Below are 21,739 nucleotides of genomic sequence, written 5' to 3'. Positions count from 1 at the left end.
TCCTCAGGGTCCAACAAAACTGAGAGTGAATAAAGTATTTGCAAATGAAGCAAACAGTAAAGAATAAAATCAAAACAAGGAAAGCAAAAAGAACAATATGGAAAACATTATGATTTTACTCAAACAGACCTTATCTTCTAAGCACATTCCAGGTAAGATACAGTTCAAGAAATCATCCATTGTTCTCCTGGGGTTTTGGAGTTTTGTTGTTTTATATGGCCATTATGTTCGGTCATTTTAATTATAACATGTGTAAGGTGTATGCAACCACTTCAGAATGTTTTCCAGGACCAAATTGTGGATGCTTGCAAAGCTGAAACTGCAGTGCTCACTGATGGCTTTTTTTCTTTTAACAAAGATGGCTTCCTTCACCCCTCCTTCCAACTATCTGTTCTCTCTGTCCAAACTCTGAACCTTTGGGTCGCCAAAGGTATGTCCTTTGTTTTTGAGATGCAGTTGTGCAGCTGAATTTTGGCCACAGCTCCCCTGTGCTGCACAATGAGTTTCTCAAAAGTATGAGTCTGAACAATCCTTGTCTCACTGGACTGCATAAAAAAGGCCCCTCAGCTTTGAGAGGAATGCTTTCACATTTTTCCCCCCGAGAGAAACCACTTTTAAGCCTATTTGTTGGAGATATACTATTCTTTGTCGTTTTCTCTATGGAAGTGGGTTAAAAATGCTTTGCATTCCAGACTCATCATTGAGAGAAAATGACTGAGAATATGCTACCTGATGCTGTAATCTCTGATTGAAAGGAGCAATATGGAAGACATTTACCATAAAATTAACTGAAATCAATCTCATTGGTCATCCAGGATCCGTATAAATGAACGGTCCTAAAAAATAAAAATAAACATATTCCTGTTTAAAAGTTTTATTATATGAGAATCATGTTTTGCAATAGTATAAAAAATACAGTATTTCTAGATTAAATCAACTGAGTTATTCACGAGGTATTTGGATCCCCTAACAGTGGAGAGATTTCTGATCATCTGAATGCATGCTTGCAAGTTAAACACCAATACTTGATAAAAACGCTTTTGGCCACAAAAGCTAGTTTAAGACAAAAACACCAATTGTGAGAAATATAAAATTATTATAGAGTAACTTACATACAAACTAAGATGATTTGAATAACCCTGTATTGTTCCACAGTAGGGACATATATAATTGTTTATGTCCTGCTGCCATTCTTGACCAGCACTCTCTTGAAAAAAAGATTTAGTTTATAACAGAAAAAACTGAATGATTATGAAAAACTAGATGCTCAAATCAATGCAATTTGAATTTTGAATGTGATAATTAAAAAAAGTAACGAAGTAGACATAAAAAACGGCATTAGACTATTTACAAGGAAACTAGAAAACATGGAATTAACAGCAGAGATGTAAGCAGCTTATTTAGCTTGCTATAAGCAATTTGCTGAAGCCTAAATGGTTGCTGGAAGGAAGGATCTGCTATAATGCTGCTTAGTGGACCTAAGGTGCAGCAGTTTATTCCTGAAGGATCTCTCCAGCTCTACAACAGCTTCATGTAAATCTAGTCTGACACTTTTTCATTGGATGGAAAAAAACACTTTTTCCATCACAGATTCTCAATTGGTTTATGTCTGGAATTTAAATTGGTAATTCTAACACATGAATATGCTTTGATATAAAACATTTTGTGGTTCATCTGGCGAGATGTTTTGAGCTGTTGTCCAACTGGGAAGGGAAACTTCTATCAAACTCTCTCTTCTGCATCCTTAAACAGATTTTCCTCTAGTATCTTCATGTGTTTAGCCCCATCCATCTTCAGATATTTAGGGGCCTCATTTCAGTGGAGGTTGACGGCATCCTCCTTCTTCTGCTTTCCATGAAAAAGCCCCTCCAGCTCCTCTCTGTGGAAAGAAGAGGAAATGTTACAGGATTTGAATCAGTTTAACGTCTTGGAGAGATGAGACTGCTTCATATTTCTGAACCTCTGTTATATCTCCCAGTTGGAACGTCAAGCTGGTGGATCCGCTCAAAGCATCCTGGATCCTCGCTGATGTTGACCAAGTTAGTGTTCCACTTGTTCCAGTTCACACTCTCAACCCTTAAAGGACAGAACAAGCACATGCTTCCTTCAATTTCTACTGTGTGACTCTCAGATGGTGTTTAATGGGAAAACAAACCAAAAAAACAATAAACCATGAATCCATCAGCCCTGATCACACAGCTGTATTTTCTTTAAACCCTAAACAGGACAAGGAGACCTCTGTCTCTGCCCTCTGATTAGTTCTTGCTGAGGTTTCCCTTTTTAGATTAGGCACAGTGTGAACCAGTTTACGGGCAAATTATTTTCATTTCACTGAAAAGAAAATATAAAAAGATTAAACTGTAAAAGGAGGCCAACTACTGTGCACAAAAGCGAAAACTCAGCATACTAGCAAGATGGTGAGCAATCTAGGGAATAAACCATTGAAACATTGGACCCAAAATGTTCACCAGGTTAGAGGAGAGACTATAATCCTTATCATCTACACAGACCACCATTAATAAAGCTGTTCAGACTGAAATGAAGCTTTTGTAAAGAATTAAAATACATTGAAAACTATTCATTAGGGCTGCATGCTGTCTGTTTCCAGCAAAAATGACCTTTGGTTCATGATCACAGCCATTATTTCTGTGAATATTGGCCCCAAAACATGCATGTAAAGATTATTAGCTTCTCTAAATCATCCTAAGGGTTCATTCTTTTTTTTTATTTCTCTAGGTTTTAATGCAAAATATTTGTTTCTTTAACACAAGTTGAATTGGGTTAGCGAAGTCTGAGCTTTAACTCCAGTGATTTTTAATGATTTGGTGGATCTCTGCTCTCTTTGAAAGGGTCTGTTAATTTTTTCTCTACTTTTGTTTCTCTGCTGTCACTGTTGTGCAAATTGCTTTGGCTAAAAATACCCAGGATTTCTGATAGATTCATCACATCTTCACTTCATTCCCATTTAGCTCACACTGTATATTTATATTCTCAGGTATTCCATTAAGTTCTATTCCATTCTTGCCCTCCCCGACAGTTATCTCATATTACATTAATGAACTTCCGGACTTTGGAGGGCCTTTATGTTTAATATAACTAATGTATCTCATCTATAGCCTCTAATGCACCATTATAACAAAACATGACTTGTAAGTCAACCATATCAGGTTTTCTTTCTTCATACAAAAATACTCATGACAAAGTGAAAAGAACGAAGCCAATTAGAGTGTTGTTTTCTTAAGGAATCATTAGAGAGGCAGACCTGAAAAACCTTCGGCGATCATCTCCAAGAGCGGGGCCAAGCTTCTTCTCCACCCCAGAGCGTAAACTCTCTTTCAAACATGAGGGGAGCCTTTTCTCCATGTCCAGAATTGTGACGGCCCTCTGGAGAGGGTTAGGGTATCAGTAACTTATTTAAACCTCATTCCTTTTTATAATTACTGTCAAGGACAGCTTTGCTCACCTGCAGCTTCCAAATGCTGTTGCTCTCCTCCGTGATGTTTTCCACAGTGCGGTTCATGAGGGCTATGAGCATGTTGAGCAGCAGGATGTAGGTGAGAATGATGTAGCCAATAAGCAGGATGTAGAAGACCTCCATGTACTTGTAATCATTGGTAAAGTCGATATCTCCCATCCCTATGGTGAACTTGAAGAGCTCCAGGGTGGTGTATGAGAAGTTTCTATAGGTGGGTTTGACACACTCTGAATTAGGTGCAATGGTTCCAAAAAGTCCCTTCCCTGTCGCTGGCTGCTCTGGCTCTACCAGCAGTGTTACCACAGCTAGAACAGGAAACACAATGTTGCTTTAATATTGTATTTAAACAGTCCTGGTTTCTAATATGAAAATACAGTTTTTCTGTAATGCAAAGCTGGGGTAAAAATCCTGGAGTGGTTAACTCTAAATTAGTTTGAGCTAAGATAAAATACCTGCTGAGAATCCAAAGAGATAAACGAGGTAAACAAAAAGAAAGTGCAGGATATCACTGAGGATCATCTGCAAAGAAAACAGAAGTTAGAAGGCCTTAGAACAAAGTGTCCTCTGGGATGCTAACTGCAGCTGAATGGAACCCTACCTTCTGTATCATGACGCTGTAGACGCCCATGTGTCTGTCGCCCCTGGAGTAGTAGAGCACGTTCACCCAGCTGAGAGCTATACATATCACCAGGAAGCCCAGGTATTCATCCCTGTCCGCCACATATAGAATGGTGGAGATCAGGAAAAGGAGGCCTTGCGCAAAACTGTGAACAACATGGATGTTAGACTGACCCAGAGGGACCCATGTTAACCTGTATTAACCATGCTCTATAAAAATATTTATATCTAGAGAACATTTTCACATTTCTCTTTCACAACAAACTGAAATATATACAGTGATGTTGGGCTTTTATGCAATAAAACAGAGTACTCTGTTTTTAAATTATGTTTTCCTATGAATATCTGTCACAGATGAGTTGTGCATGTTAACTAGCCTTCTTTTTATATCTTAATACATAATCTGTTCAAAAGTGGCTGAATGAGTTATCAATGTCTGCCTATGTGTGATTTGATTTAAGTATAAATAGCTGTTCTGTAAAGGCCTCATAAACAGCTTTATGTTGTGTGATGCTGTTCTCAAGCAGGTACAGGGAAGATAGGCAGATTCAATAGGGGGTTTTCAGGTGACGTCACGCTCACGTGACTACTCAGCGCGTCCGCCATATTGGGTGGCAGTCGTTTCGCACCGTTGACCCTGCATTGTATGACGCCTTAGGCAGTATTGACAGTGAAAAATGGTGAAAACATGTTTAATTGTTGGTTGCACGGCCCGTGGAGGTGGAGATCAACGCTCTTTCTATCGCATACCAGCCGTAATCGTGAATCATTGTGAAAAAACAAAACAGCTATCTGAACAACGCCGTCACCTATGGCTGACACGGATATCCAGGTCCGATTTGGACAGTGTTAAGCTGGAATACGCCAGAGTCTGCAGTGCTCACTTTGTCACAGGTAATTAACTGTCAAGCATTTAAAACATGTAAGAATATATTAATAATAGGGCTTGGGTGTCATGACGTATTACTTTCCGTGGCCGCAATGTTGACTGCCTCCGCCGCCGCTACTCAGACTACTGCCTATGACCACCGTGTACTGGACTCCCTCTCTCAGCCGTGTTTTAATTTGATTAATTTCACCTTAACTTGATATCAACCAGCAGGAAAAGGCTCAAATATGTGAGAAACCCGGAGGGTTTAGGGAGGTTTGGCAGTTAAAGTTACTAACCAAACCTTTGAAACACATAGCAGCTAGTTAAAAGTACATTACATGCCTGAGTGGTTGTTAGCACTAACGGTTAGCACTGTTTGCTGGCTTTATGAGCTGCAGCTCCTGAACCCATCCATTCGTAAACTGCACATGAGACTCCAAGGACTTGTAGCCAAGCGTGTTCGCGCACCGCCGGCCGCTAGCCACCTAGCATAGCGAGCCCTGCGTCGGATTGTTTAAATTTTTACCCTCTTATTAAAACTCACACATCCACGTATGATGGCGATTTCCTTCATGTACATCACTTCGACATCTCGTACCCAACCAGATGTGAACTGGTTGTGAGCCTCTAGACCCTTGTACGCTCTCATTTCCTCAAGAGTGTGCAGAGGGTTTTCACTGAACACCATGTAATGAACTATGTCGCCGTGCTCTACATTTGGCCAATCATCTGGATTAGTGCTAAACAAGGCACCGTGGAGGGCATAGGGGTCCATATGGTCGATCACAGAACATTTCCTCAGATATGTTCCATGATCTGGTGGCTCTAGCGTGCTGGCGTACTTATCCATTCGCGACATGATATATATGATATACGATAATATGCCACCCAAGATGGCGGACCGGAAGCTGGCCAGTGACGTCACTGAAAACCCCCTATTGGAGGAGATAAGTTCAGTTCAGTTAAATAAAAAATAAAAAAAACCCCAAAGGGAAATTTAATGATGCAGTTATTCATAGGCAATTTTCAATAAGATGTTATAATTGTTGATAGCTGTAAGCAGGAAGGACCTTCTGTAGCGCTGTCTTGCACCGGATCTGCCAGTAATAAGCTTCTTACTGAAGACTCTGTTGTTGTTTAACAGTCTGATGAAGAGGATGCTAACTGTTGTCCATAATGTTCTTGACTTTATGAAGAACTCTTCTATATGAAATCCTATCCAGAGGTTCTAGAGGAGTTCCTAGAACACAGCTGGCTTCCTTTATAAGTTTGTTGAGCATCTTTAGGTAATTTGCTTTGATGCTGTTGCCCCAGTAGATGATGGCAGAAGAGATTGCAGACTAAACAGACCTATAGAAGATATGTAACATATTGCTGCACACACCGAAGGACCTAAGCTTTCCTAGGAAGTATCTCTACTTACTCACGCATGATTTTAATAGAATTCAACTTGTTCCTTTCCTATGGTGTTATCCATACAGACGTTCATGTAGTCAGTCGCACACTCAGTGCACACTCAGTGCACTGATGTTATCTCCCTGTAGAAGACACAGTGCATCCCAGTCTGTAGTCTTTAGGCAATTTGCAGAGTTTCATCAGCTTCCTGTGATCCTCTCCTCTTAAAGTTCTTTTAAATGCAGCTTGTCTCTTATATATTAGCTTATATTCTGAAAAAAACAACAAGACTATGATCTGATTTCTCAAGAAGGCATCTTACTTTAGAGATGTAACCTTGAAATTTGGATAAAACAAGTCCAAGGCTTCATTTTTCTCCGGTACAGCGGCTTACAAACTGTTACATTGGCAGCGTAGCAGAGAGTGAAAAGTACCGGTAATTAAAATCACCTGTTATTGCCACAAATGCATTTGGCAGTTGTGTAGCTTAGCACCAACAGGAGTGATTAAATCACATGCAATGTCAACAATTGCAGAAGGTGGAATGTAAACTGTTGCCAACAGAACACCGGTAAATTCTTTGGGCAAATAATATGGCCAAAAACCAAGTGCCAATGGTTCAATATCTGGGCTGCAGTGAAGAATCTTCGCAGTAACAGCTACTGGATGAAAGCATCTGTTGTTCATGAGCACTACCATTCCACCTCACTTGATTTTTCTAGTCTTCTTTAAATCTCTGTCTGCTTGTAGGGTGAGAAAGCCTGGCAGAGAGACACTGGAGTCTATGAAATTATCCTGCAGCCATTAAAACAAATAATTCTGTATTACTGATACTCTGGCTGCATCCATGCTGGGGCTTGGAGTTCTTCTAACTTGTTTCCTAAAGATCTCACATCCCTATAATGATTGATGGAAGAGATGCTTAAATGTTCTGGTCCTCTCTCTTCTTCCTCCTTCTCTGCATCCCTGGCCTATTCTTTTGAACTTAGCTGATACTTTGGAAGTAGTTGAAGTATTATTTCAGCCTAAGAGATGTTAATGAGCTGCCCTTCGGTGTAAAAAAATCTACTTGCTCTGGTTATGATGGTTATACATCATACCAAGTGTTGAAAAAGGAAAAAGACCAGATTAAATCCTTCAGTTTCATAGCATCCAACACCAGAGGCAAAAAATATCAGAGTCAATCTAGCAGGGCTATTCCAACATGCGACCACCTTAAGCTGCTCAATTCTAAAACGCAGGGAAATTGTGGTAATCAATCTGAAACAACTCTTGACCATACCTGTAACCAAATAATGTCAGAGGAAATCTACTTACAAGAGAATCTCATAATATCCATCAATCATCAGGCTCTGTGTCTTTGGCCGCTTTCTCTTCATGTCCAAGATCTGAAGGGGTTAAGGAGTTTTTAAAGTTTCCAATGAACATAACATAACATTGTTCACAGCATAGACTGCTGGATAAAAATGCAGCTTACATACCCCAGTGATGAAGAAATAGCAGTTTGCTATTAATGTAAACAGCATGCCTGAAGCATACAGGAAACTCGACATTTTGTCCTCATGAAACCAAACCTGTGGAACACAGATGAGGCATCAGGACAAGCTTCTCTCCGGCCTGTTAAACCATGTTTTAAGCTGTTTACATTTAAATCTTGAAACTTTCTTTTGTTGTAGGCTACACCAGTAAAGATGGAAAGGTACACAAGGTAGATCAGGAAGTTGACAAAAAACATTCTCCCTCCAAACTTCTTCCACTTATCCTCCAGCAGGTCGCTAAGCAGCTCGGTCTCCAGCATCGCGTGACGATTCTAAGAAGAGACACAATATTATGATTTAAGGTATAGATTAAAATATTCCAAATGTGGGATTGCAACAACAAAGCTGGGATTTACCGGAATGTCACTGCCATAGATTATAATTTCCAAGACAGAGTTTTTCTCGAATGAGTCCACAGAGGACAGGTCATACAGGGAACTGTGGACAGGTCCGTAAACCCACTCAGTGAATTTACGGGATAGGTGCTTGAAGTGATTCTCTTGAAATTCTCTTTGAAGAATGTGAGAAAAAATCTGCAGACAAACAAGAGAAGAGAAGTTAGAAACTGTCAAAGTGAGAATGCAGATACATCTCATGAGACCAAATTGGTTCCAATCCACTCAGACCTGCCACCTCCAACCAAAGTACTCTCACTCATAAAGACTAAACTCTTACCCCATTTTTGCCCAACTTGGCAGCCAGTTTGAGAGGTGTTAGACCGTCCTTGTTCTCTTTCTCCTCCAGGTTTATCTTAGGATACAGTCGGGCATTGTTCTTTAGGATACGGTCATAAATGGCTGCAATAAACTCTGTGTTCTCCTTTGTGTTGTCGGCCACAAACATCAGAGCATGCAGCACTGTGTTGCCGTGAGAGTCAGTCATCGTGGCATCTGCTCGTAGATACTCATTCTCCATGAGGTAGTCCACTATGTCAGGCTGGTTTGTGCAGGCTGCTAGAGACAATGGCAGCTCACCTAAAATTCAAATATTTTCAATTATATTTTAACCATCAGATTTAGATTCAGAAATTTTTGCCAGGTAGTGTTTTTACAGATACAAGGAATGTGGGGATCTGGTGGGACATTTAGACAAGCAAACAATAGAAAGGGAAATATACAACAACACTATGAAATTAGACATTATTTTTAGGTACTAATGGTCTTTAGTTTTTGATTTTTTTGAAAGTAGGCAGAGACCTGTAACAAAGTTTAAAAGCAATTACCCGGCAGACCGAATTTCATGTTGACTGTTTTCCCAAGCGGTCAATACAAGTACACCTCTACTTAGACTTAGACAAACTTTACTGTCATTTTGTATACACAATTTTATTTATACAGCTTTCAGACAGTGAATGAGCAGCAGCTTAGTATTGAAAGGGCATTGAAATTTCCATTCATAAAGTCTTACAAAGCCTTTTCTTTACTTATTTGTGATTAACTGTTTCTTAGCAAGTTCAACCACAAACTTTCATCAATAATTTTCTGCCATAGTTTTAACTGGAAATTTGACCATTCTTCCTGGCAGAATGGAGGTTTCTGATTGGCTTGTTTTCTGTTGGCCTCTAGTAAACTAGTTTTCTGTGTTTGGGATCATTGTCATGAGTTAAGACCCATTCATATGTTTAAGGAATCAGGTTCCAACTGTAACACTTGGATGAAAGAGAAGTGATTTGGTTGATGGGTGGTAAATGAAGCAACAGAGTTGAGTATCCTAACTAATACAATAATTGTTTGCTAGGTTGCTAACAGTTGGAACAGTGTGTACTGTGGTTGATTACATTCTGCACACACACTCAGAAAACCTTGACAACTCTGAACAGATGAAAAAAACCTAGAGATGATGCATTTTTCTACTGATTGACATGCAAAGCAGTGCACTGACATCTTAAATGCACTTAGTATTTAAAAAGTTTTCATTATTCACCCAAATTGTGAACTGGAAAGAAAAATCATATAGTCAGAAAATGCTAGTAAAATGATGAAGATAAGCTACCATCAAATCTGATGTTTGACACACTTTGCTATTCCCACATCACATGATTCCAGAGATCAAAACCTAAAATGTATTTTTTATGCATATGGTAGGCTAACATTGAGTCTTGAATGGCCCCAAAACCAACCCTTCTCTGTACCAATAAATCATCTAATTTAGACCAGGTTCATCTTTTCCGATTAAACACAAAAAAAATTTATAAATTTTTCAGGCAGGATGATGCTAGAACCTTGCTTGGTTTCACATTTTGTGATGTCACATCTGCTCCCGACATAAGTTAGTAACTACCACTCAAGATTGGAAGAAATTAATTTGAATGCTTCTCTTGGATCTGTGTATGTTGTATTTCTTATGAACAAGAAAGGTCCATAAACTAACACCTTTGCATTGTAATGTTTCGTACTGAGAGAGAACAAAAACTCACCAAAGTAGAAGTTGGGTCCATCATGTGGCTGAAAGAACTTTCCACATGCTTTAGCATGAACATCTGCACCTTTGCTGACCAGTAGTTTCACATAGTAAATACTCCTTCTCTCAATGGCTATATGAAGAGCAGTCTGACCTATGAGAACCCAGGGAAAGCGTATGGTTATTGTTTTGTTGTTGCAGAAAAAATTTAAGGTAATAACATATTATTACTTGCTACTGCTATTAAAATAGCAGAATATTGAAAGAGAAAGCAGACTGGCAAATTTAAGCTTCATTCAGAGGGAAATTGACCTTTGTAGTAGCTATTGGTGTAGGCTGCATTCACAAACTCTTTAATGTCACCAATCCTCTCTGAAATGTTGATCAGCACATCTATGGTTTGGTTTTTGCCATCTTTGAAGTGCATGAGAGCCTTCATCAGGGCGGTTTTGCCATATGACTGATCTGTAGATGCAACCGTTAGATGGGGGAATCAGAACTCAGATCTCCTTTAATCAGTTTGGGACACCTGCTGCATCATAGCTGCTCTCTCACTTACATAAAGAGTCAGAGAGTTTCTTCATGCTCCGATGCAAGTACTCGTACAGGCCGTCCAGTTTCTCAGGGTCCCTGCTGGCAACTGCTTCAAATAATCGCTCGATGGTAAAAGTGGAGCTATCCCTCTTTTGTTCTGGTGGCTCACCTCGAATCCCTCTGGAAACAAAAGGTGTTGCAATGGGCTCTATGCACAATTCCTCTACTTCCTGAACTTAAGGCAGTCCTTTGGTTTGCTGAACTGGATGAACTGATTAATCTAGGTTTGTCTGGCCATGGTTACTGAGGTCAGGCAAACGTTGATTATTCAGTTCTTCCAGTAGAGAAAGAAAGGAAAGAAAAGAGCTGCCTTAAGTTCAGGAAGTCGTGGAGTTGTGCTTAGATCCCATTGCAGGGTTTACTGTGGATCTAACTGCCTATAAGTCTATTCAAATCAGCAGGTTTGATAGCATGTAGAACCCCTTGTAATTTGAAGGTAAACAAATGCATAAATATGTTATTATCTGAATGCAGACACTCACTTATCAAAGTTAAGATTGAATCGAATTTCAGGCTTTCGGGGCTCCATGTCCTCTTGGTAATCAGTGTCCATTGGGGCCTTGGGCTCCTCTTTGTCCATACCTAAAGCAGAAGCTAAACCATCCTTCTTTGGTGCCTTCTGCATTGATCTTTCTTCCTCTGTTCTGTCATCCGTCTCCAGATGGAAGTCCGAAATCTGTGACTTACTCATCTTCACCTGTAATGCTGCCAGTCTACAATAATACATGAAAAGTATTTATCATTCAATAAGTCTCCAATTAAACAAGCATAAACATTTGAGTGAACTCCTCTTCAATATTATGAAACATATACTGTTCTTTGATGACTGCTGTACAATTAAATTCCTTTCAGTTCAAAAATACATTATTTATCCCATATGGAAATGAAATGTTGTAGTATGTTATATTTTTTTTCAACACTTTGTTGTAGATGTTTATAGCTGTAGGCAGGAAGGATTTCCTATAGTGGTCTGCCTTGCACTAGATCTGGAGAAGATTTTGCCTGATGACAACGTTTTGTTATTTAATAGTCTGGAGAGGATGTTCAAGGTTATCCAGAATGTTCTTCATTATATGCAGTCTCCAGAAAATGTTAAGAAGTTCCTAGAACAGAACTGGCATTCTTTATCAGTTTATAGAGCTTCTTTATGCTAAATCGATCTGATGCTGTTACCCCAGCGGATGATGGCAGAAGAGATCAAACTCTCCACAACAGATTTATAGAAGATAAGCATCATCTTACTGCTATGATGGCATCTTTAACTCCAACAGCATGGAGATAAGCAAACTTCAGGGGCCCTGATAGCTGCTTGTTTGCTTACTTGGGTGTCACAACAGGATGTCAGAGAAACAGGTCAGGCCTCTGAGGACCGTTAGTTAAGTTTCTTTTGGTACCAGAAAAATGCAGGAAGTCTTTATTATCACTGGAATTGTCTCCTTCATCTAACTTGTTTCCAAAAGTTTTCAAGTTGACAATAATAACTGATAAAAGAGATGTCTTGAATTTCTTCCTCCTCCCTCTTCTCCTTGTTCCTCCTCTGCATCATCAGTGCCTCCTTTTTTTACTTAACTGGGTCTTCTGGAGTTTTAATGAGTGGCTTCCAAGTGTAAAAAAATATATATATATATTAAACTTGCTTTAATTTTAGTAGTTAGGCATCATTGCAAATGTCCAAAACTGAGGAGATATCAGCAAACATATTTTAAGCTCCACAGCATCCAAAACCAGGGAGGAAAAAAACAGACAAAAGAAAACTTTGATCCGCAAACGGAGGAACTGAAATTCTTTTATAAAGAATATTAAAAAAAAAAAAACTAGCAGAACTATTCTATGTGTTGCCACCTGGAGCAACTCCCCCTAAAACACCAGAGGTCATTTATATTTCGGTTTTTAGGCTAAATCTGGTTGGTCTGTTTTAGTCTTGATTTAGTCCAGAAATAGTTGCTGAAAATTGAGCATTGTTTGGTCGGATTTTGTCCCACTTTAGTCCAATAACAGACCTTGAAATCAGGGTTTTAATTACAGAGTTTCACCTTTCACTTTTCAACCAAATGTAGATGTTTGGATGTAAATAATGTCGTCTTTTCAATGTCTTTACAACCAATTTTGACTCTGTGGGAACACAATTCTTGGATTCTTTGTTCTGCTTAAAAAGCTATTAAACCTTGGTTTGTGTAGTTCACTTAGCATTTGGCTGTATAGTTTCCAGACAGTAGAAATCCAGGTTAGTTTCTAGATTTGGGTTCCACAAGACTACAACTTGGACAATTTTGACATCATGACAATAAGAATGCATCATCCTTACGTTTGATTAGGATAAACCACAAGGAATTAATTAACAGGATTGTATAAACAAATCATCATCTTAGATTGTAAATCCATTCAAAAACGATTACATTAATCTATGATTATTTAATCAAGATGTTAATTTAATGTAATAGTATCTTTACATAAATGATGTGACAAAAGAGGTTGTTGCTATTAATTTATTCATTTGAAACTTATTTCTTTAATCCTAAGGTTTTGTGGCGCTAGCAGCAGGAAGTGCTAACATGCAGGAAATGTCTTTGATACAGCCCCGCCGAGGACTAGAGCCTTTATATATGGCCTGCATGCTCTACACAAAAAGAAAAGAAATCCACAAAATTTATGTTGGTTACAAACCATAGCATGGTTCCTGGTTTGGTTAAGTAACATCAGAAGGCATTATAGATGTTACTGACAAAGATGTGTAGTACTGCCATCTTTAATCACAAGCTAAAAGACATCCCTCCATCTCTTGCTGCATATGTATCAATATTGATCATCTTAGATCATTTTATCTCCTTCTGCAGAAGCACTTAAGCTATACTAGTTCATTAACCTCTTGCTTAGAGACACTTCACTTCAACCAGGCTCAAAGAGCAGCTCTTATATAAACAAAAAGGTTTATTTACACCCAGATTCTAAAGCTTATGTATAATTATAATTATTTTACATTATACATATACACAATTATAATTTATTTCCAATTTTAATCTGATTTTAGAAAACTAACCAGCGCACAGTTTAACGATTTATTATATTATTTACATGCTATAAATTATTTTTGTTATATCTTTTACTACAAAAGATTGGGTAATTCTAAAACTGATTTCAGAGCCAGGCTGATTAAGACCCCACTGATACAACTGTCACTTTTTGTTGCCTTTGAATAATTTTAATACATGTTTTAATCCAATCTCATTTTAAGGAGACTGGTTGAAATCATTTAGTGAGGTTAAAAATCCCAAGCTAGCGAGTATATTTTCAAACATAAATACTGGTAGTATTGTTGATTGTCCCCTTGTTTCCGATTATCTGTAAAGCTCCTTTTCCCAGTATGATAATACCTAGTCTTATATTATACAGTATGTCCCACACTTTAAACATATACTCAGTGTTTTTCTTACTATTACTCTTTGTACATTTTTCCAGATAGTCCAGAGTTCTACTTCCTCTCACCCCACACCTACTTCAGCTCACCCCACAGTTTTTCTACAAGACCCCGCCCCTCTAAAAACCTCCCCTTTCAGAGACATAGACAGGTATCTGGTATTACAGGCTAACAAAGAACCCATACAACCCCCGTTACTAAGGGGCGGACCCATATGTCTGGTTCAATTTGCATGTTTTCTAAGCCAAAAAAATGTTTTGTTTTTTTTTTGGGTCCACTATCAAACTATTTCTGAAATTTAGAATTGAAAAGGTTTCCTGGATGGGAAGCAAAACATCTTCAACCTTGGAAAAGAAAGCCCAGTGAATTGTTTTTTTTTAACTTTTTTGGAATTTGGTGTGTCAGACAAAAGGTTCTCTGCTTGTCGGATGATTTCCTGCTCAAACAGATGTTGTGGCGACAATACGTCTGGTGTGGAGAGAGGAGAGTGGTGAGGACAATAGGAATCATCGGGGCTCCTCTTCCCTCCATTGAATACATTTCATCCCAGCGCTGCGTGTCCCGAGTCCGTAACTTCATCAGTGACCCCTCACACCCCCACCATAGGCTGCCCTCTAGGAAGAGGCTTTGCAGCATTCAATGCAGGACCAGCAGATTCTGCAACAGCTTTTTCCCTGCTGCCATCAGACTGTTAAACTGTTGAACTCTAAACTGGACTCTGCTTCACACTCGCATCATTAATCTGCACTACTAATGTACTGAACTTCTATAATCCTGTTAAATAAGACACAACTCAAATGTTTCTACTGCATTTTGCACCATATTTGCGCTGCAGCGAATCTTTTTCATATCAACGCCCTTTTGCACCATCATTTAAACTTTTTTTTTTTTCTCCTTTATATTCTGATCACTGCTGCACTTTATATTTGTAGTATTTATCTTACTCCAACTGTAATCCCATAACACTGTTGGAAACTGTATGCAACGAAAATTCGTTTTGTATACACCCTGTGCATACAAAATGGCAATAAAGTGTGTCTCTGTCTAAGTCGTGATCTCACCTGCCATCTAAACCAGATTCTGGACTCTGGTTTTGCAACTGTGAGGTTATCAAACCCAACAGTAAAAAGTCTATCTAAGAATGGACTCTATGATGTCTCTGTAAATGATTCACTAAATAGTTGTGGAATCACTAAACCATCTAAATTGTCTAAGAAAAAGAAGACATGATAAACTTTTGAACTAACACTTGCTACATGTGTCACTCTCCTTATGAAAAGTTACGACAGCTTTATGGCCCTCGGTTTTGCCTGCCAGGAAGCTATTGCTACTGTAAAGTGTTTCACTGTGCATCTCCATTGTGGTATTTATACCCCTCTATGACATACACTTCTTCATCAATGATGTCTGATATATTCCTGTTTATTTTTGAATCAGTAATCATCTTCTATGTTGGGGAGATGGTGATCCAGTAGGTAGGACTTTGTGATGTAACCAGTTGGTTGCTGGTTGAGCTCCTGCTGTCTCAGTTGTTGTCCTCGGGTAAGACAGATCACTGTCCTAGCCTGCTGTTCTGGTTCAAAGGGGTTGGTGTCTTCACTTCTGTCAGTGTGTCCCAGGGCAGCTGTGGCTACAATGTAGCTTACCACCATCGGCGTGCAAATGCAGCATGCTCTCCTTGGAATTGTTATAGAATTATACAAGTACAGGGCATTTGTTACCTCCGCCAAGGAGGTTATGTTTTTAGGTGAGATTGTGTGTGTTTTTGTCTTTCTGTCTGTCTGTCTAAGTACAGAATAACTTAAAAGGTTTTGAACAAATTTTAGTCACAGTTTTACCAGAGGTGTGCCTCATGCCAAGGAACGATCCATTGAATTTTGGTGATGATCGAGATCATAATCCAGATACAGGAATATTTTTAAAGCATTCTTTAACATTGTATGATAGAGATTTACAGAGGAAACAAGCAGCTCCCCCCTAAGCCAGAGGGTGGCAGCAGTGACTATTCATAGATTCAGCAATGGACTCCAAAAGTCATGACCAGATGTGCAAGTTTTAGCTGTAGGTGTAAGTAAAAATATGAGGCAAGATTGGCTGTTTTCTACTTTACATATGAGTTAAAAGACCCCTTTGAGGCAGAGAGCTCTTTTCTTTCACAAGGTTGAGATGGGAATACCATCATCAGAGTGGTGGACTAGCTCTCTGCACTCAGATTCTTATCTACCTCTGAAACAATAGACAACTACTGCAAAGCCATGTAAGTGTTTCTGCAGATTAGTGATAAGCGATGATGAGGGTACAGTCCAGGCAGAGGACACTGAATTTCTACAGAACCTTTCCTGGGGTCTTGTAAAACATTGATTATAGGATCCATACTACAGGTTTTCCTATGCCGAATACCTAATAATGGCATATTTAAAAAAAAATCTAAATTATGAAACCATGATCCAACACAAAACCATTTAATTTAACTTCATAAATCACATCTCTACCTCAGAGTTTGCACACAAGACTCCACCTCATGTTCGGCCGTCTACACATCCATATTCAGCCATGAAGGATCCATGTAAAGCACCACATGAATGTAGGTGCCAAATTAAATGAGACAGCTGATCGATCTTATCTGAACATCTAAACATCTATTATTTTTCCAGGTTAAATTGCACATTTTCAACCTCTTACCTATCATCACCAATGATCATCGGTGATGATAGGTAAGAGGTTGAAAATTTGCAATTTAACCTGGAAAAATAATAGATGTTTTGGGGAGTGAGATAAAGAGCCAGATAAACGTTTCATAGCCACAGTAGTGGACTGACAAATAAAGAGGAAATAGTATGTATTCATCATGTTTAGAGTCTGATGTCTGGACTGAGCTTTTTAACAATGATATATACATAGGCAGGCAGTAATACACTTTGCACTGATACCTCAGGCAGTGAATTGATTCTTGATTATTTTTATCATATTTGGGGGAATTAGCGCCAGTTTCCAGGAACCCCAGGATGTTTAACAACTTTAATTAATGACATTTAAAAAATGAAAATCTGAATAAGCATGTGTTGTCTGAACATTAATACATTACATATGTATCAAGTCCACATTACTATGTAATTGTATGTCTTGGGAACTTTGCAGCCATTCTTCCCCTTTTTTGACCTCTGTTAGACAATGGTGTCACCACACTATTAAAAACATTTACAGCAATCAGTGTGAATGCAACACACCTTGTTACATTTATGTGCTGATTTGTGGTATCACTTGCACTGTTGGGCATCACAGCGAGGAATATAATGGTGAAATGATCAAATTTGATCAGGAATATCACCGTGGTTTCAAGTCTGTTAGATTTGATCTATGATTCAAGTTGAATTAAAGTTTTGTACACAAGCTTTATAGATGAGACCCAAGGTCTCTTTTGAACTTTTGATGATCACTTTAAGGATTACTTCCATGCCTACGCTGTCACGCACCCAGCTGTGTTTAAGATTGTTTTTATTGGTTGTTATGGAGACTTGGTGACCTCTAGATGCCATTCTATGCTGCAGCTCTCGCCTTCCTATATTATTCTGACTTTTTATAGAGAGGATACTTGTTTTCTACTGCAACTGTTTCTTGATTAATGAAAATAAACATCAACCTTGATTTTGATGGGATGTGGTTTTGTCTTTCCCGTTTTTTGAATAATGGCTGAAAAGAGGGGGTTTGTTCTTCACTCCAAATGTTTATCAACTGGAAGTAGAAAGACCTAAGTTACTGATTCAAAGTTACACAAATCTTCATCCATTTCTGTCACACTTGTCCCTGCTGGGGTTGCAAGGGGTGCTTGTGCCTATCTTTAATGGGTACCAGCACTACAGGTGGGGTACACCCTGCACAGGTCGCCAGTCCATCGCAGAACAACACAAAAACAAACAGTACAAACCACCATTCACACACGCCTAAGGAAAATTTAGAGAATTCGATTAACCTAACACTCATGTTTTTGGACTGTGGGAGGAAGCCGGAGTACCCGGAGAGAACCCACGCATGCACAGGGAGAACATGCAAATTCCATGTAGAAAGACCCTGGGCTGGGATTAGAACCCAGAACCTTCTTGCTACAAGGCATCAGTGCTACCCGCTGCTAAACTATGCAGCCCTACACAAATCTCTGATCAGCTGAAAGTATGTGTTAGAAACTGTACACCTGCATTACTTAGCCATGTTAGGATTCCAGTTTGTATGGGTTGTTTTTGTGTTTTTCCTCTCTCCACCACCAGGTGGTGCCCTGTCCTCGTTGGGCCTCCTTGCACACCAGTGGCACGTTGGGTCATTACCAGAGGAGTACTTGAGCAGCGGGCTGTCACCACCTCCATGCCAGAGTGTTTGCCAGTATTGGGAAGACTTCCTGTGTTAGTGGATAAGCCTGGACCTTCTACCCCTGGAAGGATTTACTGAGTCTCACTGAGCAAGGGGAAAACCTCCACATGATCTGTTCAAGTACACTCCTGGAAAACCAAGTGACAGTCCTCTCCTTAACTGCTCTGGGTCCAACGTATGTCTGCCTGTCTGCTCTCCAACGAGTTCCCTCATCTCTTGATTAAACCCCCACAAACTGGATCCAAGGATAAACCAAGAGCCCCCAGAAAGCAAGTGCCTCTATAGCAATATTCAAGCCTAAGTCTGTTTTCCCACTGTCCCTGAACTGATCACTGTTATCTTCCCTTCAAAGTTTCCGGTTCCGGTTCATCAGTCATCCACAGCATTGTTTCCCCACAGAGTTACAATCTCCATCAGTGTTTGCTAACCTACAATAAACCTGTTAAACTTTTAAAATTGGTCTCTGAGTGGTTCTCTGCATGTGGGTCAGATCTTTCAAGCCCATTATGACAAGCCAAATATTTTTGATTAATGTATTGTAGTAATTCTTAGATGTACACAAATTAAAGGTTGAATAAAAACAATGCAGATATAGAGCAAGATTATGGCACTGCAATAAAAAATGAATTTCTTTCATTTTAGTACATCTTTAGCAGGTGTTCCACTATATAGGAGGAACCTGTACCAATCATGACTGAATATCAACCAAGAGGAAAAAAATGTCAGAAATATTCCATAAAAAGTTTTCTGGAATAACTATGACCTGGATGACTGAGAATCTTCACCAGCATATTTATCAGAAATAGTGACATATTTTATTAGCACAGCTATATATGAGAAAGTTCCTGTAAACAATGATGAACTGTTTTTGGCATGTTCAAATGTATTGTGACCTGTATATACCACAAAGTTCCACCTCTCCTGCCTTAAAGGCACAGACCTACTCTAAGACTTGATGCTTCCTTCCTGGTGACCAACAAAGCGGTTTATTTACAAGATTTCCATGGTAGCAGTTACACACATCCATTGATGTGGGAAATATTTTCTTCTTTGGAGTCAAATTAAATCCTATTAAAGCTCTTTGACAACAAAAATATTGTAAAAAATAATCTCCCAAAAGGTACTTTATCAGAAAATAATCAGACTGAGAACCTACAGACATTATTGGTGGGTCTTGGTTCTCCTTTTCAAGAGAAATGGGAAATCACGCGTTTGGAATCCATATCATATGAAGATTATACACCAACACAGCACAAAAAAAACAGAGGAAAACAGAAGTAGACTCATTTTATTTTCAGTTTGTCTGAGTTGTGAAATGATTCAATTGTACCACAAAGAAAACTATAAATATTCTTCTTCCTTAAATGTTTTTTTTTACGCGGTTAAAGTGGATCCAGCAGTACGTTCCACACGTCTGCATTCCCTGTAATTTTAGAGGATCTATTGATTCTTTGAGCTAAAAAATAATGTGAGATGAGTTCATGATAAGCATCCTATATGCTGCCCTCCAAAGCTTCTTTTTGCTTGAAATTAACAGAGGAAGTTAATGAGCATGTCATGAAAAAAACAAGTTGTCATCCTTACAACAATCGTATAGTCTTTACACTTTAAATCTGCCTAAAGATGATCCAATTAAGGAATGAAAAAGGTAAAGAATTGTGTAATTTAATATGTAAATTCTAAGTGCTTAAAAGGCTGTTTAAAACCCTTCATAGGAAACAATAGAACACATTAAGGAGAACTATACATGTTTATACTGCAGAGACTGCAGGCGTGTCGTCAGACTTGAACATAAATTGGTTTCCTGATGACTTCAGCAGATATATCCCTGCGTAAAGAGCTTCTGCTTATCATACATGATGATCTTGATTGACAGAGTAATTTAGAGGATAACATGAAACACTGACACATATTAGTAAAATTTATCAAACTTATAACTTACCAATTCCCAGGTCTGGGGCGTTTAAGGCTGGTCTTCTCTTACATGTGATTGATACAGCTAAAGTCTTTCTTAGTTCATGTAGTCACTGCAGAGCTTCCTGTGGGCGCCTCCTTGTGCTTTCATTTCAGTTTTTTGCTCTTTTGTGCGCGTCGGTTCTCAGAGCTGTTGTGGTCCTGTGACTCTTTGTGGTTAGAGAGCATCTGCCAACCAGTGTCAATCGTCATCTTGACTTCCTTTTTGTTAAAATGGGGCAAAGGAACCACGATGCAGTGAGATAGCATCAGTGTCCAGAATCTTTACTGTCATTATGAGACCAAAATCACATTTTGTTAAGACATCTGGCTCAGAATATACATTTAGTACAAAGACTTAAAAAAAAACATGTACAGAGGAAGAACAATAATTATCCTTAGAGGACACGTTTAAAAATATTAAACACATTCAAGCTAAAAACCATGAAATGTTAGACTCTAAACATGCTTAACCCTTGGAAGAGGAGTGGCATGCACTTTTTTTTATTGTTTTATTTTTATCTTATATATTTATATGACAATGAGTCTGGAAGGAAGGAAGTGTTAAATATTGGAAGTTAGGTCCCCTTGAAGGCAGCTGTGCCTCGGAACTTCCCTACCGGTTCTTTACCTGGGAGCAAGTTATTTACTACTCTTAACTCAAACTGGGTAAAACCATGTAAAAAAGAACTATAAAACAGGAGTAAAAAAGTAACTGTGTTTATTCCAGGTCAGGTTGTTACAGGACAGAGAAATGGCTTAGGGTTTGCACAGCTGTGGGCTCAAAAAACGTCCGAGAGCATCTAGCAAAGATTGAGCCCTGAACAAGGTCATCTCCTGCTTCTTATACCTCAAGAGTCTATGTGTTGCATCAGGTGGATGCCTAACTGTATCAGAAACTGACACGCCATCCATGCCTTCAACTTTTACGCATCTTGCCTCTTTAGCCCAGGATTACACATTGCTCTCCTTTATCAGTCCGGCTCCAAGATGTGTCCATATCCTGTGTATTCTTAAAGACACGATGGCTGTCCTGATTAGATGGCCTCCATACACACAGTGATATCCACCATGTGAGGGAAGGCCTTCTACTCTGACTAATCCAGCTAATAGAAAAA

General features: G+C 38.9%; 1 protein-coding gene across 1 annotated transcript; it reads right to left on the bottom strand.

Moving 5' to 3' along the window:
- Nucleotides 1-858: 858 nt before the first annotated feature.
- Nucleotides 859-11,618, bottom strand: LOC119791468 (transient receptor potential cation channel subfamily V member 1-like). Its single transcript, XM_038297588.1, has 15 exons — nucleotides 11,374-11,618; nucleotides 10,857-11,011; nucleotides 10,610-10,762; nucleotides 10,314-10,451; nucleotides 8,573-8,871; nucleotides 8,254-8,430; nucleotides 8,005-8,169; nucleotides 7,841-7,933; nucleotides 7,677-7,747; nucleotides 4,074-4,239; nucleotides 3,928-3,994; nucleotides 3,464-3,780; nucleotides 3,263-3,384; nucleotides 1,961-2,076; nucleotides 859-1,879 (listed from the first exon to the last, which is right to left on the bottom strand). Exons 1-15 carry the CDS (start codon nucleotides 11,616-11,618, stop codon nucleotides 1,794-1,796), a joined length of 2,370 nt encoding a protein of 789 aa, XP_038153516.1. The 3' UTR covers nucleotides 859-1,793.
- Between the last annotated feature and the right edge of the window lie 10,121 nt (nucleotides 11,619-21,739).

Source organism: Cyprinodon tularosa, unplaced genomic scaffold (assembly GCF_016077235.1).
Source record: "Cyprinodon tularosa strain WSP-4 unplaced genomic scaffold, ASM1607723v1 ctg392, whole genome shotgun sequence".
NCBI classification, from domain to species: Eukaryota; Metazoa; Chordata; class Actinopteri; order Cyprinodontiformes; family Cyprinodontidae; genus Cyprinodon; species Cyprinodon tularosa.
The sequence above is the reverse complement of the archived record's forward strand: the minus strand, read 5'-3'. Positions and strand labels throughout refer to the sequence as shown.

Bases quoted from the DNA above. Each gene is read 5' to 3' on its own strand.
- LOC119791468 (XM_038297588.1), bottom strand. From the start codon at position 11,618: ATGTATTATTGTAGACTGGCAGCATTACAGGTGAAGATGAGTAAGTCA. The intron at 8,431-8,572 runs GTAAGAGTTTAG...GTTTGTCTGCAG, and splicing joins CCAAGTTGGGCAAAAATGGG to ATTTTTTCTCACATTCTTCA. The intron at 2,077-3,262 runs GTCTGCCTCTCT...CTGTCCTTTAAG, and splicing joins GATCGCCGAAGGTTTTTCAG to GGTTGAGAGTGTGAACTGGA.